The 25535-nt window shown below is 42.3% G+C and overlaps 1 protein-coding gene across 2 annotated transcripts in view; it reads right to left on the bottom strand.

The window, feature by feature from the left end:
* Positions 1-1233: 1233 nt before the first annotated feature.
* The window catches only part of VAPB (VAMP associated protein B and C), a 51281-nt gene continuing 26979 nt past the window's right edge, over positions 1234-25535 (bottom strand). Inside the window, exons 2-6 of one of the 2 annotated variants that reach the window (XM_008073985.1) lie at positions 22862-23014; positions 10794-10897; positions 7748-7828; positions 5359-5535; positions 1234-2683 (exon numbers count right to left, since the gene is read on the bottom strand). In XM_008073985.1, coding sequence (XP_008072176.1) covers positions 2525-2683; positions 5359-5535; positions 7748-7828; positions 10794-10897; positions 22862-23014 — 674 coding nt within the window. In that variant the 3' untranslated portion in view covers positions 1234-2524. The remainder of the gene's footprint in view (positions 2684-5358; positions 5536-7747; positions 7829-10793; positions 10898-22861; positions 23015-25535) is intronic. The other variant, XM_021706962.1, reaches the window with a different exon arrangement.

The following is a 25535-nucleotide window of genomic DNA, read 5'->3' as shown; positions in this document are numbered from 1 at the left end:
CCGGCTCCAATTCTTTCTCTTCCTGACCAGGATGACTTTAACAACTAACCTTTCAAGCACCTTGCTGCTTCTCTCCCTGGAGGGTCTCCTTCTTCCACTCAGTCAAAAAAGCCCCACAGACTAACATGTGTCCACCAAGTCCTGACCTCCAGAAGGGAAAAGGCCTTCAGAGGATGATGAAAGAGGAGGAAGAGACAACTCTGGATTGTAACATTTGACTCTCAGTTGCAACCAAAATGGCTGTATCCTGAGAAGCTGAGTGCCTCCTCTGAGATGGACACAGACACCAACCTACCTTCAAAGGCCTGAAACACAGTGGTTTCCCCTAAGGACTGTGGCAGACAGACAAGTCAAATCCCACAAGCAGGCTGCTTCCAGGTGAAGTCTCATTGAAACACAGTCCCGTCTAGGGTCAAAAGACAGTGCTGTTCCCCTATTCGCTGAGACCCTCTAATCCCTCTCCTTTCAAAGCCCTGAGGGACTGGGCTCTACAGAAAGACTGAGAATGAAGGACTGGCTGCAGTGCCTACAATTAGCAAATGTCAGTCCACTTAGAGAAAACTCGGGGGCAGAAGGCACATGCCTTACAGCTCTGTCTTCTCACTGCCTTTCCTAAGTGCCCAAGCCACTCGGAAAAGACCCAGGAGACTCATTCACAGTGGGATGGACTCCCAACGCAATCCGAGTTACAGGTGCTCAGGGAAGACCCAGGTCTCCTCACCATTGCCTACAAGTACCTGGAATTTACAGTTAACTTTTTTTTGTGAAGACAGGAAGTTACTTACTCAGACCAAGCACAGACTTCCACTTCACCAGTCTCGAGGCCCCTGACCCAGCTTGCCAGGGCCAGGCTCAGGGGCAATGTGGCTCAGGGTATGTGACTTCTCAGCACTGTCTTCCTTCTGATGAATATGTCCTCAAACCTGTGCACCTGTCACTAGTCTCTGTGCATGCTTCCCTGATCCAGAGAAGAGGCTATTTTTTACTGAAGGCCAAAGCAATGGAAGGCCAAAGGTGACCAGGTGCTTAGATTTTCAGCAGTTTTACTTTTCATACTCAGTTGAAGCCAATTTAAAAAAACATATATATATATGTATGTATAGTTAAGTCATTAAACATATATATTTCTCATTGATAGGGCTCATTTTAAAATCAACCTTCTAATGGCAAAATAATACAGATGATAATAAAATAATATCCCCCCATAAAGCAAATATAACAAAATGACAAAAGAATGCTTAATTTTGGGGCTTTATTTAATTTTTTTTTCTTTTCAAGATGCTACATAGTCGAACAGAATTGGATTGGTCTTTTATGGTGTAAAATAAATCCACAGTCAAACTCTCAATGACTACTAGATAGATGGACTAGTTGAAGAGTCTCTCCTACCACCCACTCCCCACCCCAGCTGCTGGTGCCCTCTCTCCTAACCTTCTGCAGCCTAATTCATTCATACTGACTCCAAGCCAGGTCCCCAAGGGGTCAGGATCAAACTTGGGCCTGTGTGCTACAAGTATGAAGGTGGTTGAGAGGTGGTGAAAAGAACAATCTAGATGACTGACTACTCTTCTGCATTAAAAAGGGTAACCTAGAGTTGACTGCCACTACTAAGAGTTTCCCTCCCTATGACAGCTGTTATTTAGTGACATAAAAAAAACACTTCCTGGCAGCTCTTCTCCAACATCCCAGTCAACCCCACCTCCACATGCCCAGAACCTCCAGAGACAGAGGAACCCACGCCCTCTGGCATCAGGCAGCACACAGCATTAACTGTACTCTTGTGACAATAAGAAAACAGGAGATGAAATACATTAAATAAGTTAAATATGCATTAAACATCTCTGAATAACAGTCCAACTTCACTACATGAACCAACAGGAATTCAGTTTGGTCCCTTTAAGAGAACAAGGCATTGACGTCTTTCCAAAGTGCTGGGCCAATCAGTCAACACATGTCTTTCATTCATGATGAGCACATCTGATGCTGCCACCGTGCAGTTCTTTTCAACTTCTGACTCTGTTCATGAGCCTCAAGGAGCTGATGGCTCGGACAAACTGAAGACATGGGAGCAGCCTGGGCTGGGAGTGGGCAGGCAGGGACTGCTGCGGGGAGCTGACTGTGCTCCCTGCCACACTGGGCTCAGTGCCCACAGGCCAGCACCAACAGGCGAGGAAGAGTGTCCTGTTTTGAGAGAGGTAATCCAGCAACATGTACCAAGGCCTACCCATGTTTAAAATGACATTTACAATATGCCATTGTGGCATCAATCATGGTTTCCCTCATCATTAATAAAGATCATTCTTTTCTCCATTCATTTACTATACATTATTAACGTTCTAAAAGATTGTTATATTATATTTGCGTGTGTGTACTTGTGTGTGTGTGTGCAGGGAGGGGAATTTAAAGGCAAGACCTGTGAGATGTCATCATACATTAATTTCTTTTTACACATGGTTATGATAAATTTAAATCCCATGATATGGTGGATCCGTCAATCTGATTTACCATCCTTTGCATGCTGCCTCTACAAGGCAATCTTCCCAATAATCACGCCAACGATAAAGAACAAAACCACCAGAGCGAGTAGCCGGGTGCTGAGGCCCTCTTCCTTCCCAGCTGCAGCTAATGCCGAAATGGGGCTGTTGCTCTGCGCCATCTTCCTCATCCGAAGGCCATCTTCCTCCTACAGGAAGGAGTAAGCGCACATTTCAAAGACAGCACAGCATGAGAAAGGGGGGAGGTTCACTATACCGCTTAGCAGGGTGTTTATGCCCAGATATGGACAACATGATACAGTCCAACCTCACTTTGCAAATGGAGTGACTGAAGTCTACAAGAGGAAGGGAATGGCTTGAAGCTGCTGAGAAAATACTGCCAGAAGCCTTTCTCTTCTTTTGTCCATCTCACACAATGCTGCTAGTTACCTCCTAATTACATAAACCTAAGCAGGGCACTCCTTGATTCCCCATGATTTACAGAAAAAAGCTCTCAAGCGGGTCAGCTGGGCCCTGGGAACCCTCAGCCCATCCATCTTTCTGGCTATGTCTCCTGGCCATTCCTCTTCATCCGAGCCCAACTCCTGTGTCCTTCCTAACCCTAATAAACAAACCTCCCTAATAAAGTCGTCATCAACTTTTGAAATCACAGGCATTTCCCAAAGCACAAATACACAAACCACAAGACTCTACAAAGTGGGACACCTGAGCTCCATACATAGTTGGTACTTGATGAGATACATGCAGACTACTGGATCAAAATATATCTGGAATATTAAAATGTGACTGACACTGATATACTCATTCCACATAATTTCTACTTAATGCATGGATTTCTCACTAAAGAAGCAACATTCTTTCTTACAAAGACACTTGACCACACATGGCTATGTGTTGTGTAAGGAACACAAATGCAGATTCTTCCTTCATCTCCACTGTCTCTGCCTTAATTGCTTCACGCTGCCTTAAGAAGCTGCAGGTTATTGTGTAGATCTACAATGCCATTTCCATGCTCTCAAGGCCAAGCCCACATCCTTGAAGAGGGACATGCATCAAGGCTGGCCCAAACTCATCTGCTGAGCCAGATCTCTTGCTAATTACTCCATCTAATCATCCCTCAGCCCCCACATACCAGTTGTACATTCTTTTCTTCTTTTCCTTCAAATCTCTCCCAGTCGCCCGAGTATCTGGAAACCTGAAGTCACCAGCAGATGGGCCCAGGAAGCTGACTTTCCCTACAATGTGTTGCTGTCTCTGTGGTACACGTATCACACTGGGTTGTAATCGTCTGTGGCTGGGTCTCTCCCTGCTCCCTCATCAACAGAGCTCCTCAAGGGCAGTGACTGCTTGTGTTTGAATCCACAATGCCAGGTACACACTAGACCCTCAGTAAAGTGTGTTGGCCAAGTGAAAGAATGAACCAACACAAAACAAGAAATCAGTGTTTGGCAGGATAAAGAATCTCCTAATGTCAAGATTAATCTGATAATATTTTAAAGACATTCTGCTCATGAGGCATGGCCAATATTATAGCACAGTGACAAATTAATGGTGTTGTTCGATTAACTTCAAAAAATGGGCACAGCAAACTACAGCTTTTATTTTATTGGCTTTATATAGAAGCTATTTCTACCTATTTATCATTTTAAGTGGCACAGAACTGTTTCTGAAGAGAAATAACACTCTAAGAGAAGCCTGAGGCATGGCTTAGATTTTTAGCCAAAAAGTAAAGCATCAGCTTCACAATGTACTCCATATTAAAGAAGTTTTAATGAATGAGGCAAATCAAGATTACTGCAAAGGAAGATGATGATGACATTTCCCCAAATTCTGTCAGTTCTCCTATATCCACCTTGTTGACAGCATAAAAGAGAAGGAAAACTTAGCTTATATGAATGCATTATGTGTATCTGGTGCTAGAGTCGTTAAAGAGTGTATGTGTTTAAGTAGCATGATCAAGAAAAAGAGAACAGATAGGCCTAAACATTTAAGCTGCAACAAAAGTTTTATAATCTGATATCCAAAAATGTTATATTCAATACCACATCTAATACAGACAAACTCTAAATTGTAATGCTGGAAGGGGACTTTGAGGCATTTAGCAAATGGAGGCCTAAAAGATGCTGTGACAAGCACAGATTCAGAGATAGTTCAAACTGAATTACAGTCACCTCCACAACCCTACAGACCTCACAGCCAAAAGAAACGCACCTGCCTTCTTTCATCAACAGTACAATCCGCTCTGCCAGTGCCAGTGCCAACTGCCTCATCAACGAGCTGGAGACCTGGCCTCCTCCTTCCACAATCTCCAGTGCCCATCTACTGTGACAGTATCCCATTTCCAATCTCATCACCACATCAACAGTTGGATGAGCCACAAATGCCCAGACCTACTTAGAGTCTTCCAATATCAGAACTATACTCCTGTTCAAACAGACTGTAAAGCCAGTACCTACTCTCTTAACAAAAAAAGAGAGAGAGAGATTTTCACCTATGTGAATGGAGATAAAGTGGGATTTGAAAATGCATACTCAAAATAAAAACTGCTCTTTGAGTCTCAAAATTTATTTTCAAGTTACATTAATGGAGGGTGGGCGGGTATTTTTTTTTTTTTAAGGTGACAAGAGTTTAAATAGTTGTGAAACTTCTGCCCAAGGGACAGTGGTTCTTAGTTTAGGGGGAGTCAATGACCTTTATGAGAATCTGATGAAACCTATGGAAATTTCTTCTGGTGAAGGAAAAATGGGCAAATACCAAAAACAAAAAGCACCTATGCATTCAGGGGTTCATTAGCTCCCCTATCCAAGAACCAGTGAAAATGTCCCTGCTCTCTGCAGATAATCAGAAAATAAACTAAGATTACCTTGAATTGCTTGTTCTCCTCCCGTAGCCTTTGAACTTCACCTTGCAGCCTCTTACATTCTTCCATCACCTTCTTAACTTCAGTGTCATCCAGAGAAGAACTCAGAGACTTAGACACAGTTGGTGTTTCTGTCTTTGATGTAGTTGTGGATATAATTTTATTTATTTCTACCTCATGCTGTTCAGAAATAAATGAAAGCCCAAGTGTCACCAACCATGCAATAATGGACTTTTTTATACAAAGTAAAGTAGTCCCCAGCAAACACCAAACATGGTAGCATTTCAACCGCACTGTAAAATGTCACATTTATTTTTAAAGTGGATCACTTTATCTGGTATCTTCGTAATCTAAAGCAGCTGGACCCTAGAAATTATGGACAAGGGCAAATCATGAAGTCTGGCTGAGACTAATACATCAGAGAAAGAGAGAAAAGGGACTGTGCATACTGCCCTTTCAAATTCCTGCCATGCAGAAATGAGCAAGTTCAGGAATTATTAGCCACAAATTACTGTCACCACCAAGATCTGAACATCCCCAGGACAGGCTGGGTGGGGGAGGGAGGTCAGGGAGCATTTACCCAGGGGACAATATCCCTGACAAACTCAGAATTCAGAAGCCAGCATGAAGGTAAAACGAGCCCAGTGTCTGCAAAGCATCCATCTGGAGAAGCTACATTCTCCCCTCATTTCTCCTGCAAGATTGTGCTGACCCCCTACTTCAGAGTTACTGGGTATGAGAGTTCCATCAGTAAAGGGAGCACTCAGAAGCCCTCAAGTGTGCCCAGGAAAAGAGTAACAGGGGATTGTTGCCCTGGGGTTCTAGGCAGCAAACTGAAAACCACGCATCTAGCTCTACTTTCGCTTTCCAGATAAGAGTACAGCCCTGGAAAACAAGGATTCAGCCTGGGGCCAGAATATACATCTCACACCTTCCAAATAGACCCTCCCATAACAGAATGTACACTGGGAAGAGGGAAAAAATGACTACCATCCTTTCAGAGGAATGGGACAATGATAGTGGTCAATTAATTATTGAGCAGGAAGAAAATACTATATAGTTTTGATACAAATCAACGACATTCCTGAAGATCATTATGGATAATGTTAACAGAATGCTTCACAGCCTATTTACCACTCCAGCTATTAATAGCCAGTGTAGTTTCATATTCTGTATGTGTTTTATTTATTTTTATTTATTTATTCATTTATTTATTTGAGTTGAGGTCTCACTCCGTCACCCAGGCTGGAGTGAAGTGGCATGCTCACAGCCACTCCAGTGTCGACCTGCTGGGCTCTGGTGATCCTTCTGCCTTAGTCTTCCCAGGAGCCGGATCTAAAGGCGCATGCTACTGTGCCCGGCTAATTTTTGATTTATTGTAGAGATGAGGTCTCGCCAAATTGCCCGGGCTGGTCTCGAACCTGTGGGCTCAAGCAATCCACTCGCCTTGGCCTCCCAAAGTGCTGGGATTACAGGCTGAGCCACTGAGCCCGGCCTCTGCTTGTGTTTTAAATTCTCACTGTTTTTAATACAATTAATTTTTTTTTCACTAAATTGAAGGGAAATCCAAATTAGCATTTCAGATAGTCTTCTTTCTTCAACAGGTTACAAGTAAGGACCACTGCAGGTTGACACAAAGAGAAAGTGGCACCTGGAGGAAGGTGTCCTTCCTGCTCTGCCCCTCCCAGGCAGCACAGGAGTCAGATAATTCTCAATGCGGGGGGCAATACTGCCCTCCAGGACACATGTGGGCATATCTGGACACACAATGTCTCGTTGTCACAACTGAGGAGTACTACTGGTATCTAGTAGGTAGAGACCTGGGATGCTGCTAAACACCTTGCAGTACACAGGGCACCCCTATCCCCCAAAAAACTATCCAGCCCAAAATGTGCTGAGGTTGAGAAATCCCCATATAAAAGTAGATTTGATTGGAGAGGCCGGTGGAGCAAAGGGGATAAGGATGCTGGGACGGCACCTGGCAAAACAATAGAATCTGAGCACTTCCCATCTGTCCATCAAGTGCCATGATAAAGGGCAAATTATTCTCTGTTTTATTCTTACCCACTGTTTTACCACAACCTGTACCTTTTGGGAAACCAAAGGAACTCTTAGAGATTTCTGACGTCTCAACAGTCATCAGGTTGCACTTTTCAAGGGGAAAAAATGGTTTCAATTAGTTGTCTTTCCACAAATCCTTCAAAGGTTGATTTCATAAAGGTTGATTTCATAAAGGATCACTTATTTGTTGACTTAAGTTTATTTCTTTTTCTTCATACATCAGAGGGAGGAAAATAATTTGCCAACTTTAAATCTTGGTTTTGCAGGAGATGGTATGCAAATGAGTATCAGTTCGCAACATTCAATTATTGTTAACTGTAAACATACTTACCGGTTTATCATTCTCTGCTGGCAATTCAAACACGCATCTAAGTTTTGAATCCATAAGGTCTTCCGGTTTTGCCTCCTTCCACTAAAACAATTAAAATTTAAAAATCAAGATATTATAAAGCTGCTAGAAAAATAATTTTCTTCCTATAACTGACATTTCCAGAAAAATATTCTTAATGAGAAAGCCCTCGTGTATATTAAAAAAACTTAAGTCCTCTGAGATTTCAATATTTTTAACATGACAAGATTAAATACACTAGCTTTCCTGAATATGTACTACATTTCACAAACCCCGAAGTCTTGCTGCCTGACTCCTCAAAGTAAGTCACTGCTCCTCATATTGCTAGTCTGTGGGAGGCATATGGAACAGAGGGGCCCACCACTGAACAAAGAGGATTCTCTAAACCATGTCTAGATAATCTGAGATAACTTTGGCTCTCATTAAGAAAATAAAACCTTAGCAAAGAATGTCTCTATGACAAAGAAAAAAAGTTTAAAAAGAAAATAAATAAAACTTAAAGACATATCCTTCTCAGCAAGCATAAGCACAAACTATCTGGGAGCGGTTTTAGAGTCACTGTGCCAACTACCTAGGGAGCACATTAACTAGCAAGCCCTCCTCTGCCATCCTGGCTGCGTCTAAGCTGCCCCGTCCCAAGGGCCTACCCCCACCCCAAGGGCCCATCCCCACTCCTCCAGTCTGTGGTGAGAGCACCTTCCTAGCTAAGTCCCATGTTCTAGGAGAACACGTTCCTGGTTTACACCTCCTTTTAGCAGCAGAGGATGGGAATTCCAGGGTGTTCTGAGAATTACAGACCAGCACAGCAGCAAGGTTATGATACAGAAAAATAAGACACTGCCCCCTTCCCTCCCCTCCATGCAGGAGGCAGCTAGCACAACAGGGGTACCAAAAATGGGAAACGGTCTATACTTCTGATACTAGAAGACTGCCACAAAAATTATGGCAGATCCATTAAATGGAATAGCACACTGCCACTCAAATGATACTGAAGAGCATTCAATTACATAGGGAAAAGTCTAGAATATCAAGTGAAGAAACTGCAGCAACACTGAAGTCTGCTCCTCTGCATACACGCCTGAGTGTATGTGTGTCTACGCACGTGTGTCAAAGAGCATCAGGCAAGGATCACCACCAGATGTTAAAACCACCAGGCCCAAGACTGCGGGCGAGGAGACATTCACGTGGTGTCAAACTATCAGATGATTCTGAGTATCACAGATTCCCTATTAACCACAGGGGTAAATGTGCTTTGACACTAGAAACAACTGGCAGTCATCATCTTAGTTAGAGATCAAACAGTGTCACCGGCATGAAATGCCTCTTTGTGATGCATACAGGATATAAACTATGGAATATTATTACCAAAACCTAAATTTAATCCAAATTTAATCTTGAGGAAATAATCAGACAAATCTAAAATACTGGGCATTCTACAAGTCAACTGGCCTGGACTCTAAAAAATTCATAGTCTGAAAAAAAATAGTTGAGACTCCCAACTAAAACAAGAACAACTAAAAACCATCATTGGAACTGGAAAGTGATGCACATGGACTCATATACATAATATTATATAATAATACTGAACTCTTTTGCCAGGCATGGTGGCTCACATCTGTAATCTGAACACTTTGGGAGACAGAGGTGAGAGGATTGCCTAAGCTCAGGGGTTCAAGACCAGCCTGGGCAACTTGGCGAGACCTCATCTCTACAATAAATGAAAAAATTAGCCAGGTGTGGTGGCACATGCCTATAGTTCCAATTACTTGGAAGGGTGAGGTGGAAGGACTGCCTGAGCCCAGTAGGTCGAGGCTGCAGTGGCCATGAGCATGCTACTGCACTCCAGCCTGATGACAGCGGTGAGATTCCAACAGATAAGTAAATAAATAAATAAGTAACACTGAATTGTTAATTTTCTCAGCTATGATTAGTAGTATCATGGCTACTAAGATACTGTCCTTGTTCTGAAGTATTTAGGGGTAAAGTATCATAAAGTCTGCGTCTTACATTCAAATGGTTCAGAAAATTTAAGACACAGAGGAAGCATATGTGGCAACATGTTAACAAACGGTAAGTCCAGGCGAAGGTTAGTGGCCACTATGCTATTCTTTTCAACTTTCTAGATATAAAACGAAAAAGAAAAATACTTAAAAATAAAGAAAAAGCACAGGCTCTCATTAGCAGTGGTTGGACCTAGTATAAAAGAATTACGAGTCACTTTGGGTTTTATTTTTTGTCATTTGTATGTTTTAAAATTTCCTACAATGCACATTTTGTACAAAAATTTAACTGTTATAGTAATAATCACACAAGGAAGTGAAATGACCCTCTACTGTACATGCAGTGCCTGGAAAGTATCTGACACTGGACCAGGCCCTCACGCACGGCACAACATCCTCTCAACCGTGCCAACTGCATTTTTATTCCCATTTTACAGATGACCAAAACCTCAGGAGAGTTCATGAAACTTGCTCCAGGCCACAGTGTTAGTAAAAGACAGAACTCAGCTTTGAAACCAGGTCATCCAAGCCCATGCTCTTTTCACTAACGCCATGCAGCAAAAGCCAAACCGAATACACTCTTGGATATTCCACATTTGTATCTGCTGTATGTTTCCTTGACCACATGAATTAACATGAAGTGACATATTGTGTTCCAGAAAATAAAAGAGAATGACAAGGTAAGAAACAGTCCCTGTAATGAAAAGCACTCTTTTCTGTGGGGAGAAGGGAGAAGGGAAAGGGGAAGAAATCCCCAAACCTTCAAGATACAATCCATCAGAGCAAGGAACTGCTGAAGCAAATAGAGTTTATAAAAGTCAGAAAAGAACAGTATATTAGAAATTTGTATAAATGTTAAAATTAATCAAAGTTTCAGGAAAGTAGTCAAAGTGCAAACTTCCTTGAAAACACCATTCCCCTTTAAATGATTTTGACACATTTTGAAACGCATGCACCCACAATTCCATACCTAATTGGTTTTTTTTTATTATTATTACCGAAAAAAATAAGAAGCATTCAGTACTTACTACTGCCTCCATATCAGAAGTGTCAGTTGGAGCAAACATAGACTGAACCATAAACTTGTGTTTACTTTTCTCATTGGGATCATAATCGAAAGGCTGTAACATCACTGAGAAAGAAAATAGCGCATTAGGAGGGTCAGGCTTGGTTATCGGCGCATCTGCTATGCTAGGACTCGCACTGTGCTTGTAGAGCAGGTGACCAGCTTCTCTCCAGCCTCAGGACGCCCCTGGGGAAGTGAGCAAGGAGAGATGACTGACAGCTACTCCATTTTGCAGGTCACCAACCTAAGGTCCAGAGAGGTTCGAGGACTTGTCTGAAGTCAGACAACAGGCAGGGGCAGAGGTGGGAGGAGGGCTTAGGACTCAGTGTTCTGGTTCCCAGTGCACTGACACTTCCTACCATGAATCTGCCCTAAACATCTGCTGCAGGCCTTACAGAATTGGCCAGCTGGGGAGAAACATCATCTGCCTGTGTTGCTCAAGAAAACATATCCAGGTGATCTTTTCAGGAACTAAAATAGAATAATCCAAGACATTTCAGAATGTTTAAGGAACCATTTTAGCTTCTCTACACTTCATTTCCCATATAGCTAATCAAAGTAATGCTTGAAATACAATTTTGCCTATAGAATGGTAGAAATTTTTCACAACCAGGACACTCATATAGCAGGGGAAACAACAAGACCAGCCTACACCCTCTCTTCTTCCCTAAGAACCTGGAGATCTCAGAGGGCCCTGGGTATGAGTCAAATCCACTGCACTGAGGGAGGTGCCTTCACACCCCGACTGGCTTCCTTCAGTCTATTTCCTGGAGTAAACCAGGGGCTACTTCTGTTAAATGACGTCTGCTGTAAAATACATTATTTGCTACAAGGCTTTGGCTAAACCACACATCATAAGTTCCCTGAAATATAACTTCACATGTAGAAAAAGCCTACCATGGCCTTAAACAGAACAGTGAATGTGGACTATTTCCATGTGCCAGACACTGGGCTCTGGACTTTAGGTCTATTATTATCTGGAAATCCTTAAGAGGCAGGCACTGTTATGGGGGGAGAGGTGCTATTATATCTATTTTTCAGAAAAAAAAATCAAGGCACAAAGAGGTTAAGTAACCTGCTCAAGGTCACACTGTGGAGGAGTAAGACTCAAACCCAGGCAGTCTGCTTGGAGAGCCCATGCTCGCAGCTACCACAGATACCAGACACCTTGTCCTCTGACAGCACAAGTCCATCCTGGCCATCAGCAGGGCTTCCACCACCTTACTGCTAGGCTCCATCAGCATTTTCTTGCCTCAGACCCCATCTTAGGGCTTCCCAGGTACTTCCTTTCTAAAGTCGTACAACCAGTCATCCCCTGCAAGAAGGTGAAGGCTAGGTAGCACTAGTCTAACAGATAAAGACTGGGACTCCACAAAGTGAAATGGCTCAAAGTCACAACATTAGGAAGCAACAAAACTGGCACAGAGAGCCAAGACCTCGTGACTCCAACTGCAGCCCAGAGCCCCTCCCACCACACGGACCACAGCCATGAGCAGGGTTTCTATCAGGCATCCAGCCCCCGGGTAACAGCTTACGGAGCCATCAATGACAGGGAACAGAAACACTACTTTCTCCCATCTGTTTGAAGGATGCAGGGTCTCTTCCATACTAGGGCAGAGAAGTCCATTAAAACAGTCATGCACTGGACTGAAATGATCGTTACCCAGATAGCTCTGCTAGTTACAACACCTATCTGAGTGCTCTGAGCTACAAAAGGCTTGCTGGGAGACTTCTCCAGGACAAAACTAAGTAAATTCTAGATTCAAACCTTTTATAAACTCAACTCTACCTCTGGCATCACTGAGCTGGCAAGAACTTTCCTGTAGACATATCTGGAACACCATTACCTACCTGGGCTTGAGTCTTAATCTCAGGGATAAATGAACAGACCAGCAGGTCAAAACTGTGGACCCTTGTGAAAGCTAAATTCCCAACATGGTTTTATTTTCTTTTTCCCAACCCCAGGATTGCAACAGGGAGGACAAACACTATAAACTAAAGAGTCAGTGTCTTCGCATGCACTGTGATCTTTCTTGAACGGGAACTGTCAGCCTTTTTTGGAGCTGGAATATAATATTGAAGCTACAGTTATATTACTGTTCACTTTTTAAAATTAAAGTCAATTGAGTTTTAAGAATTTCAAGTCTTGCATGGCTGTGAAAAAATCATGCTCTGGCATTTTTCAGTCTGGGAAGAGAACTTTGACCTAGGCTACCCTTAGATTTTCAGGAGGGTACAGATTTAGTCATGAAAACTGCCTCACCCTTGAGCATTCATTCTCCCGGCTGTGAACAACTGTGGTCTCACCCCTAGTCCACCACTCTGGAGAGCTCTGAAGATGAACACAGAGCCCTGATGCTCAGATGACAGCAATCCACAGACAAGGCTAACTTTTAGAGAAGCTAGTTCTTGAAATGAAACACAGGACTGATGGGTCTAGAGAACAGAACATATCTCGGGATAAACAGGAAGCTCTGCCCCTTCCTTCCTCTTCCCATTCTCCTCACCTTCCTAGAGGCAGGACAAGTAAGAAAATGCAATCAAGAGCACCTGTCTGGAACTCTGCCTAGGTTCTCAGTGTGCCAGGGCAACCCAGGTCATTCCTTTTCATCCCTCCCATCAATCCCTCTCCTGTCCCTTCTCCAATACCTTCACAATGCCCCAAGAAGGAGAGAGGAAAATAACCTTTACTGGTGCCTACTAGTACCTACTATGTACTAGGTACAGGTTCTCCCATTTAATCCTCACAACAATCCATCAACGAAGCCCATTTTCTAGGTAAAAATAAAAGGGCTTAGAAAGGTGAAGTGGCTCACTTGGGTCCCATGGCCAGCATATTAAACAGGAGCACCAGGCTCCAACCTGGCTGTGACTCCATAGTCAGCCTTACTTACACATCCAAGTTCTCTGACCCCAAAGATTCCCCCCATCAGGTGAGTCCATGAAGTCAAAACTACGGTAGTAATAATACCAAGACATGACACGCCTTTTCCACTGTGCAAAAGCAATGATGATGCCTTAGTGCAGACCAAGGTCCTGGAGTCCAAGGGTACCCATCATTGCTGAACAACACACTATATACCCTTCTCAGCTGGGGAAAAAAGCCAATTTCCTGTAAAAATATTCCTGAAGCAATAAAAAGTATTCATTTTGCTAAATTTCAACCCTGACAATGTATCTTTTTAACACTCTTTCCAAAAAAGGGCATTTCTGTGCTCAACCCCATGCTTTCTAGTGTAATGCAATTCTACTTGAAGGAATGACAGACAAACTCTGGTTACTCAGAACCATGTACACAGCATATATCTTCTTGAAAATGAATGAAGTAAGCCTGTCACTTCAAGGAAAACAACTTACAGTCCTTGTTGCCAAGTGATAAAATACAGGACTTCAAGCAAACACTTAAAAGACTTTTCTGATGAGATCAGTGGGAACAGTGAAGAATGTGATTTTCTGGTATCATACAAGAAAACATATCAACATTTGGAAAATATATATAACTCAGATAATGTTTGTTAAACAATTCATGCATAATACTACAAGATCCATTCAAAGTACAGGAGAGACTGATGTATTTCAGTGAAAAAAATTTCAAAAAGTTCAGACATGGTTAAATAATTCAAGTGGACATACTAGTGGGTTGGTGTAGTGGAGAATCTTCAGTTTAAAAAGAGAAAGGAGACTGCCACCAACCACACCTTGAGTTTTCAGGATGTATCGGGCCCTCCGGTGGGAACAGAAGCCTATATGCATGCACACGTCACTTACAAAGGGGACTGGGGCTCCCTGTGTTCCTCTAGTCAAATGATTCTGCAACTATCTATCTCCACAGAAGGGCGCTGAGACCCACTCTCATGTCACCAGCACAAATCCAGGCCCAGAAAATTCTCTCTGTTAAGTAGCCACAATGTAGATCTGGAAGAACCATGTGACAGGGCAGGAGAGAAGACGAAACCAGGAATTCAAGCACACAAAGCAGTGGGTACTAGTGGTAAACACTACCTGTAAGGAGGCACTGGAGACAGCCTGAGGCAGCAGGTAAACAGCACTTCTGCAAAAGCAGATGCCTAAACACCCTGGTAAGGCTGGCAAGTGGAAACCTTTCCACTGGGAATAAACACGGTACCTTACCAGCTTGAGAACCTTCCGGAAGCTCTAGGTGTACAGTGGGCATTCAGCTCCTGCCCTTTACAAAAACTCTCCTCCCACCTGGAGCAGCAAGTGAAGGTATTCGCCACCCACCAGCTTTCCTTGGCTTGTGAGCTCCCAAATCAGCAAGCCAGAGGGAAGAGGTCACTGAGTCCCTGTGAAACTTCACAGACCCTTGGAGGACCTCAGTGTCCATATCCTGCTTAACACGGCCCTAACCCATGTCAAAAAGTTTGTATTTTTCAGCTACCGTCATCTCACATCAAATTCAAGTTGCTCTACTGTATCAGCTGGGACTTTATGAGAATATGACAGAATAAATGTTGCTAATCATTTGTTCTTTCAGCTCCATACATGCAAATTGTGACAGAAATTACGTACTTTTTTTCCATGACAGGCTATAAAAGAGCTTCCCATTAACTTAATTTACTTCACTTGAATACCAGAGACACTGATGACAAAACCCTCTTAAATGAACCATCTATCCTACTTTTAAAATGTATCTGCTAATACTACATTAAAAAGAAGCCTGTTACCAGGAGACAGCCTGGAGACTGGGTCACTACTCACCCACATTAACACTTTATGATACAATGTCTGTTGTATTACAGATTGCAAACGTGAGATCCTGTTAAGAAAGGGCCTTTGGGGTCATAAAACACTGGATCAATAAACTCAGACTTTCCTCAATGAAAATGAAATGCAGAATATATGCTACCTAAAATATATATACATCCCATGGAGAAATGATAGCTTGATTAAATGCAGCATAAATATTGCTTCCAAGAACCCAAGCAAGTCATAGATCATTTTCATCTAAATCATAAGGTAACAGCAAACAAATAAAAGTCTAACAGGCACCATGGCACACGTTTCTTTTCTTTTTTAATCTCAGAATCTTATCTTCTAAATGTCTCTCTCCACATTTGATATGTCCCACAATCTCAGCTCAGGCCCCACAGACTTACTTCTAAATTTCTCCCAACTAGGAAATGTTTTCAACTTTCTCCCAGTTTCCTTCCTATCCAAGCTACCCTGCAGAGTCCCTATAAACCCAAGAAATGTAATCTCCCCTATTACCCTATTCATATCGCATTAATTCCTCAGATCAAAAACCTCCTATAAAAAAAGTCCCAAGGAAAAGACAATCCATTCAGTTCTTTACCCTCTGGTCCTCCTTAGATTTCCTGGTATCTCCCAACGACAGGCCTCCTTCTGGTCCAACAGCTGTGTACATCCACAGGCCACACATCATGTCCCTACATCCTTACTGAACGATGTTTTCTTGTCATCACCAAAGCCTCCTCTTAGCAATAAACCCTACCTGATACATTCCTTTTGACTGTCCCCTTCTCACATCCATTTACACCCTATCTTCCAGGGCTTAATCTACGAATAGTACTCTATCGGGAATAACCAGTCATGGTGGCACACCATGGGACCTGTAGTCCCAGCTACTTAGGAGGCTGAGGCAGAAGAATCACTTGAGCCCAGGAATTTGATTATGCCACTGCTCTCCAGTCTGGGCGACAGAGCAAGACCTACCTTTAAAAATAAATAAATATGCTGTGTGAGGAGGCTCAAGCCTGTGATCCCAGCACTTTGGGAGGCTGAGGTGAGAGGATTACCTGAGTCCAGGGGTTCGAGACCAGCCTGGATAACTTGGCGAGACCTCGTCTCCACAGTAAATCAAAAAGTTAGTCAGGCATGGAGGTGCATGCCTGTAGTTCCAGCTACTTGGAAGGGTGAGGCGGAAGGACTGCCTGAGCCCAGCAGGTCGAGGCTGTGGTGGCTGTAAGCAGCGTGCCACTGCACATCAGCCTGGGCAACAGAGTCAGACTCCGACTAAATAAATAAATAAACAAACAAATAAATAATGAGTCAGCGGGACTGGAGTGCGACTGAGAACAGGTTTTCAGGTGCAGCTGATGCTGATGGCCAGGGCCCACACCTGGAGAGCCTGAACTGTGTGGTAATTCCTATCACCAAGCCCCTGCTGGAACTCCCTCATCCATTCATGCCCATACAAGAGGACTGCCTCAGCCAGGGATCAGAGACCAGCTTAGGCATAACAAAGACCTCATCTTCATTAAAAAAAAAAAACACAAAACCTTTTATACTATAAATCTTTTTCAAAATCCAACATGCTTTTCTGTCTCCTATTAACACTTAATAATATGATACAACACAGCCTCTGCTGGGGCCTCTCGTACCATGCATGCTATGACTATCTTAGAGAACCCCAGAGCCCTGTCTCCTGGGAGTGACCCCCCTGGAGCCTGGAGAACAGCCTGCCCTGAGGGTCCCCACTGTGCTTTCTTCACACTTGTTATCTGTGAGGTTGGCCCAGCCATCACCACCTCAGCTATGTCCTGTCACATCTGCTGCTTTCAACAGGGCTGTCTTTGCAGCCCTTACCTTTCCTTCTGGTCTGTGATGGCTAGAAACCAGAACAGGGTTAACAATAGGTCTAAAGTAAGAGCAGGCTGGGCATGGTGACTCACGTCTATAATCCCAGCACTTTGCGGGGGTGGAGGTGAGAGGACTGCCTGGGTCCAGGGGTTCAAGACCAGCCTGGGCAACATGGTAAGACCACATCTCTACAACAAATCAAAAAAATTAGCTGGGTGAGGTGGTTCATGCCTGCAGTTTCAGCTACTTGGAAGGCTGAGGTGGAAGGATCACCTGAGCCCAGGTCAAGGCTGCGATGGCCAGGAGTATGCCACTCCACTATAGCCTGGATGACAGGGTGAGGCTCCAGCTGAAAAAATAAAGAATAGACGGGGCAAGACTGAAGGCTGGAGAGCCAGTGAATGTGTACATATGCAAGGAACTGTAATGAGTGAAAAAATCATCACTTTTGGCAGCTCTAAAACTCTGCTTACTTTTTGCTTCTTAACCATGCTGCAGAGTTGACACTACGTTCAGCTAAGTGAGGTGCACTCAAGGTAACCGAAGTCCTCATAAAACAAAGGATGCTTAAGTAGTCTACATATTACAGTAAATTAAAAAAAAAAAAACCTTTGAAAACCTTTACATTTTCTTCCCTCTTTTTTTTTTAGCCAGAATCTCATCTGGTAAAAAAGATTAAAGACATCTTTTAAGTATAAATGTGAGTTGTTCTTATCTGAGAGTAATAAGCCTGGTTCATGAAAACCATTTATAAAAAGGTTTCGCTTATCAGAGACTTCCAAAGCAAACGATCCAACAAGAAGAATGTTGCTGTTAAGAAGCCCAAAAGCCCGAAGCGCATCTGATGGATAAATATTCAACTTCTTTGTCTACAGGCTCTGTGCACTTATACTCTGGTGCTAGTCAGAAAGCTGACATCCAGCATTGGCAAGTCCAGGGCCACCAAATAGCCATAGTAAACTGAGTCAGGAAAATCTCAAAAGGGTTAATTATCAATTGCAGTACTGCCCCATTACATGAATTGACCAATGTTTCCATCCAGGGAAGAGTTACTGATACTCATTCTTCGTCCACAGGATTTTACCAGAAAAACTTTATGCTTTAAATATGACTGAAAAGGGTTATGTGTCAGGCGTGGATACTCCTTAATTCTCTGAATTCTCATTTAAAATACAGACTCAGACACTGGGAGATTTGTGTTTGTTTGTCTTTAATTCATTTCAATTCCCAGGGTACACTTAGCAAAGTGTATCTGTACCTAAATATTGGTATCTTTAATGACGCTTTCCAATGCCCCCACACACAGATATTTTGCATTTCTAATTTGCTTGGTACACAGGCAACCAATGTGCATAATTGAACTGCAAATGGAAGCGTGCTTGCTACTTTAGTGAAATTAGAATTCAGTGAAGGTTATAAAAATATTAAACCTAATATCATATTACAGGAAGCGTAAGTATTTTTGATGGGCCCATAATTTTATCACTTCACCTGCTGTATCCGCTGGCAAACATGGTTTAGAATATTAATGGAAAACTCCCTCATTATTAAACTGCAGTATTAAAAAAAAAATCCACAACCACTAAGAGCTTACTACAAAGACATTTTCAGAAATTATCTACCTTAAAAATATTTTCCTATTTTCCCACCATACGGTTCAGAAAATAGACTTAATTTTGTAAAGCTAGAACAAATGGAGAAATCCCACACTGCCTCAAACAATTTATTAATTCAAGAAGTTCTATTTTCCTTGCATTTGAAATCTCGGGGGGGGAAAATCCAATCTCCTCTTCTCCAATCTCCATTTCAGTGTGCCTATTTTGCTGAGATCTAGATTTGAATAATTCTAAATCATCTCTAGTCCACAGTATGTATCAGAGAACAAGGGGCCAAAAACATGGCATTCTGGACCAATCAATGCAAACAGAAAGCCCCTGCACCCCTCCCTAACCACGCTGCCTCACCTACAGGCATGGCTCCAGAGGGGCTACAGTAAAAAGAGATGAGATGAGCTCCTATGTGAAGTACAGAGTCGAGGATCCAAATCCTAGAGTCAAGGACCAGATCCCAAAGCCACTCTCTGGGAAGGACCACACATTACAGTCTACTGACACAGAAGTTTAGGTTATGCCTGTATCCAACTGTTACCTTACCATCTAAATGTATTAAAGGGAGAATTTTTTTTAAGGACCCTACAAGTGATTTGCCATGTTCTGAAAAAAACAGAATGATGGGTCAGAGCCTGAACTTTTGAAGCATAATGTAAGCATAATAGCATGTTAACCTGAAAGGTAAGAAGAGCTTCACAGGGAATGTCTGAAGGATAGCTAGCTCTCCAGTCTCAACCTGGATCTGTGTCCCTTCAAAACCTTGGCCCTTCTGGGGCCAGCTCCATGGGTGAGTATCATCACCATGTCTACCTCCCTCTCCCCCCTACTTTCCTGTTCCTTCCTCTCTCCTTCCCTCCCTCCTGTCCTGTCTCTTTAAAAGAATGAGTTACAACCTTCCTTAATAGCTAGCACATCCCAAGAGTTTTCAGAACTGGGAAAAGCATAATAGTCATGCCCTTCTCAGGTGTGCTGGAACACTGGATGACAGGCAGGGCAATACCGGTAATATTTTAAGTTGATCTGATGGCCACCTTCCTACAGATTACACCTGAAATGTACTAGCAGTCTTTCACTATAAAACAAATGCATATTACAGAAAAAAGAAAAAACACAAATTTCTTCTCAAAATTAGGAGAGAGCCATACATTAAAAAAATATGGATTTATTTCTTAGAAAGCAATTCAAATATTAGATAATCCACTTTCATTAAAAAAAAAAAAAAAAAACTAGCCAGTTTTGGTGAAATCCAGTAAGAATAACACAATCCCACTGATACACAATGCTTTCAGTTACCCAGTATTTGTAAATATTCTGTGACATAGACACTATTCTCTCCATTTTACAAATGAGAAAACTAGATCCTAGAGAGGTTAGCAGATTGGCCAAAAATAAGCCAACTGGTTAAATAGCAGAGTTGGGCTTCTTGCTCAGATTTCCTGACCTCAAATCCACTGATCTTTGAACAGGGTGGGTGAAGCCAAGCTTGACCATGTACACCTGGGAGAAGGGAAGGCTGGTCTTTGGATAATCTGTACTATCTGTCCACTGGTATACTCCTCTTTCTGGGGACTCTACGAACTCATCAGGATGTCACCATATAGCTGCATTCCAAGAGAACTCCCTGGAAAAGGGTAGTGTACTTTTTATCCCAAGGTCTGCATATCTAATAAATGGTGCAGTGGCCCCTTAGCACATCACCTGCAACAAATGGGGAAGCCTCCTTTGCCGTCTTGAGGCTGTCCTGGAAATGCAATGACATCTGGCTCCATCCAAGATCCCCTCAAGCACTGAGAGAAAAAGCAAGCAAAAACAAAAGTGCCTCTCTCATGTGCAAATATGATCTTGTCTCATCTAGGAAGAAAGTTTGAAGATGCATGGACATTTTATTATGCAACTACTTTTTGCCTAAATACTTGAAATTTTGAGAAGATGGTACTATACATTATATATCCATTCATAAGTGGGACCATCCCCAAACACTGTTGAAGCAGCTTAATATAACAGAAGAAGCGAGGATCAGGAACCAAGACACTGGCTTCAAATACCAGCTATGACATGACCACCCATGCAACCCATGGACATTTTATTATGCAACTGCTTTTTGCCTAAATAATTCTTTCTTATCTGCAAAAGGAAGGCCACAACCACAAAACCTCGGTCTTCCTTAAGTAAGAATCGTAATTCAAAGCAAATGCCCAGAGTTAATTATTGCTTTAAAAAGAAGGTCCTATGATGGTGGAGGAATGGACCTTTCTGAGACACACATACACATATATTTATACTTAATATGAGAGAGCACACTTACACTGTACAACTACCTACTGAGGTTATTTTATTCAGAAAACCATATTGCTTCCCCTATATTTACTGTGAAAATGGGTAATTTTCATCTACTGACAACCTTGCTCAAATCTGATATAGATAAGGAAATCAAGAGGAGAAAAGTGGGAAAAGAGAGGAAATAAAAGATTTCAGCTGCCCTTGATTTTGATGGAAAAAACTTAAATCATACGGATCGTGAGAATACAGAAATGCCAACATCCCAGGTCCCTTCCTTTCTCCAGTATTCTGCAGTTCAAAGAGCATGGGCTTCACAGCCAGACAGGATGCTCCACATCTTGGTTCTGTCACGAGCTAGCTTCGTAACCTCACGGCACCAGTCTCCTCCTTAGTAAAACAGAGGTGTCAACCCATCCCTCACAGGGCAGATAACAGGGATGACGTGAGACAGCATATGTGCACGTCCGGCACACAGGAGGCCCTCAATCAATGCTGGCATCCACCCTCTTGACTTTTCCTGGATAATAACCTGACTCAAGAGTCCAGATAGGTCTTGCAGACTCAGAGAGAAGCCCAGGGGGAGAGCTGGCGTGGGCGCACCATAATGAGAGAAACCAACGGAAGCAGGGAATAAGAGTTTGCAGAAATGATCAGATAATGAAACACCTTATATCTTTCCAAAGAGGTGAATCATTTTCTTTCAGGTGTCAAATGAATAGCCAAATGTATCACAGTCAAAATCTATCATGGAAAAAGCAAGATAGGTACTTATTTCAAATGAGTAGTAGCTTCTATTGATGCAGAAGCCTCTGTGACACTGAGTCACCTGATATTTAAAGGATATATACACACTCCCCCACAGCTCCTCCTTAGCTTCAGAAGTTCTAATGAGCTAAAAGTTTATTCCATTTCTAAAATACATTTAAACTCCAAACCATCACTTACATCTCCTTAATTCTGAAATCCAATTCTCAATTTGGGCACTTCACCAGCATCTTTTCAAAGGTTGGACTTTGGAAAATAGATGCACTCTCAGACAGAAGGGGAAAAAACCCATCAGACATGTACCAAACTGACACCCTTGAATATATTCCAATTTCCTCAGCCCTCATCTCCCCTAGCGGTTCACAATCAGTAAAGTGCAGTGACCAATCATTGGAAATGACATGAGCTTAATGTCAGAAATCATTTAGCTTAAATAAGAAAATAACTTCATTTAGCTTTCTCCCACAAAGTAAAATTAAGTTTGTTTAGCCCTTTTTTATTTATTGCCAAAGGGCGGATTTAATTTCAAGGGAGTGAAAACCAAACTGGTTCTGAAGTAAAGTCTAAAGTTACCACTGCAATGTTGCTCTAACTACTGAGGGACAAAGGCTGTAAACATTAAAAGAAAGAGGCGTTAATTATGGAAAAACAAAAGGTGAGTGGGACCCACTAAGCTTTTCAGTCAGGAAGTGGAGGGTTGGGGGGAGGAGGAGAGAAGTCTATCGTCTTAATGTGCTATACTGCAAATTAAGAAAACTCACTGGTTCTAGGGGCCTTTTGAGCCCACCCTCTGGCCTCAAGTCTCAGAACTTACCAGATACGTTAATTGAGGCCCCTGCATCGATGATCCCGCTGTTGGGCCTCACACAGTACCTACGTGGTGCTGTGGTCTTCACTTTAAAACACACATTTCGGTCTGTCGGGTTTCCAAGCTTTAGGTTGGTGGTGACAACATCGGTGAAGGGACCTGTGGAATGAGACAGAAACTGATTGGGGATTTTGTGAGGAAAGTTTGGAAGACTGACTGGTTTATGAAAGGGAGGGATGTGAGTTTGGTTAAAAGGAGATTTGAGATCCAAAACTATCTCATTAACATGCCAATGGATGGACCATGTGAGCTGAGGTTGATGTATCCGGAGTAACAGCTAATACTGACCACATTCTCACTATTTCACCAGGTGCCAGTAAGTGTCCTAATGTATGGCAGCTCACTGAAACCTCACAACTCTGTGACTGCTGCTGTTTTAGAGACGAGAAAACCGAAGCTTGGAGAGACAAGTTACTTGTCGAAGCTTTCAGAGGTAGTTAGGATCTGTAACCAGATGACCTGAATTCAAGGCCAATTCTTACCTGTGATAAATACTGGTTTCCACAACAACAAGATGAAATCTAACAGAGAGACACTTGGCCCAAAATGATTATCTAGAGCAGAGTGTGCCAAGAGTAACAGATGCAAGAAAGACTTTGAGGTGTTAATGCCTATAAACACAGAAACCCCAACAACTGAGTGCTGAGGTTACAGAATCAGCTCAGTCCTGCTGGGCAGTACACACCTGACACATTACATTCAGCTTTCACTACCCAGGCTACTGGAAAGACTGAAACCAGCTCAGAGCCCTGAGGATATTTTTTATTACTATTATTTATTCATTTCCTACTTTATTAGATTTTTTAATTAAAAAAGTAAAACATGATTCTTAAAACAAACCAAACAATAAAAAATGTATAAAGAGAAAGTTAATAAGATTTCCCTTGTCCCCTGAGGTAACTAATATTAACAATATGGGAGATCTTTCCACATCATCTATGCTTATACAAGGAATACATACAAACATGTGCAGAGGACAGAAGTTAACAAAAATGAGAAAATGCTGCTCTCATTACTATGACATTTGTTTTTTTCCCCTTCATTTACCAATCTATGGTGAACATGTGACCACTGGGTTTATTAGTCAAATGAAAGGGGTTGAATCAGAAAATCTCTTGGGTCTTTTTCAAATTTACATATTTTCCACATGGAAGTCAATATTTCTGTGTTTCCTCTATGCAAGTTCTTTACTCCCATCTATATTTACAAGGAAGCAGAAGATGGAGGTGGGGACAGATACGTACTAGTGTGTTCACAAAGCAATACAAATTTTGGTTCATCTGCCCCCTAAGAAGACCCACTAAAGATATTCAGATTTATACTTTGAAAAATGTCCAATGAGACTCCAAGCTCCTGAAGATAAGCATTACACCTTACCCATCTCTGTATCTCCAGCACTGTGCCTGACATGGAGTAAAGGTCTCAATATATACTCATGAGGAAAAAAAATACCTTGGATTATTTCTAGCCAAATTAAAATCTCAGGCTGATTTCTCTATACTTGAGGTGCTCAGAGTATGAAAAATCATTTTGATATGGGCTTAACTTAAATACAAATTAAGAAATCAATAATGGTGGAAAGGAAGAAGGGAAATGTGACTCAATTTCACAATCTAACTACAGCCAGCTCTGCTATAAAGCTTATTTTGGAAATACAAATTTGTTCCAATGTGATTGATGTGTGCATATTAGAGAGACAATCTGAGCATAAAACGATTTTCACATTTGTTTATGCGTGATTGTGTCTGCAAGAAACACAATAAACACAGAAAATTGTACCCAGCTGAACCTAGCTACACAGAAATACGCAAAACACACATACAACACATACCTCAACCACCTGCAGGACACCTCAGGTCACTCGGGGAATGAGTCACACCTGTCCATGCCTGGCACTCCAACTTTCTGTCCAATTTCAGGTAACCCTCCTTTACACCACAGTAACTCACAGAACACAACTCTTCTCATGTTCACATCCACAGGCACACTATGGGTCTTTTTTCCAGGTAAAGTGTCACATTTGCTGTAGCATTTGCTGTTTTTATATTAGGCCCCTATCTTTGTGTGTGTGTCACCGACAAACCTTGAGTGTTGTCCACTAAACTGCATTTCCACCATAAGCCAGGTGACTTTTGCTGAGCTATTTTGTATACAGTGCAGTGATTTTAGGAATGTGTTGCATTGTAGCAGAACCAACTATACTATTGTATTATCTATGGTTTTGGGGTTAACTATACCAAACGCTATTCTCACTCCATAGGCATTTCACCTTCAAAGATGAACTCCCGGAAAAGAATGTGTCCATTTGCTTACCTGTCCAATAAGGCCTGCCTCTGGCCTCCTGGAGAACTAAACGAGGGCAGGTACCCTGGATCTAGGAGAATTTTCAGCTACAGTAAGGGCGAGCCAGATGCTGATGGTACTGCAGTCTGGCATCAAGTTCCTGGCATCAGGGGAGAAACAGGACCCTTGGTGCTAAGGAGGGCTGGGGATATTCTGGGGCAGCACTCTCTAAGACTACCCTGCACGCTCCTCTCCACACATGGAGACTGACTCACTGTAATGGGGAGAAAGTCTAATCTCTCATTAAGAATATTTGCTTTAAAAAAAAAAAAAGCTA

Source organism: Carlito syrichta, unplaced genomic scaffold (assembly GCF_000164805.1).
Source record: "Carlito syrichta isolate Samal-C Ts95f unplaced genomic scaffold, Tarsius_syrichta-2.0.1 Scaffold316251, whole genome shotgun sequence".
In the NCBI taxonomy this organism is placed as follows: domain Eukaryota; kingdom Metazoa; phylum Chordata; class Mammalia; order Primates; family Tarsiidae; genus Carlito; species Carlito syrichta.
The sequence above is the reverse complement of the archived record's forward strand: the minus strand, read 5'-3'. Positions and strand labels throughout refer to the sequence as shown.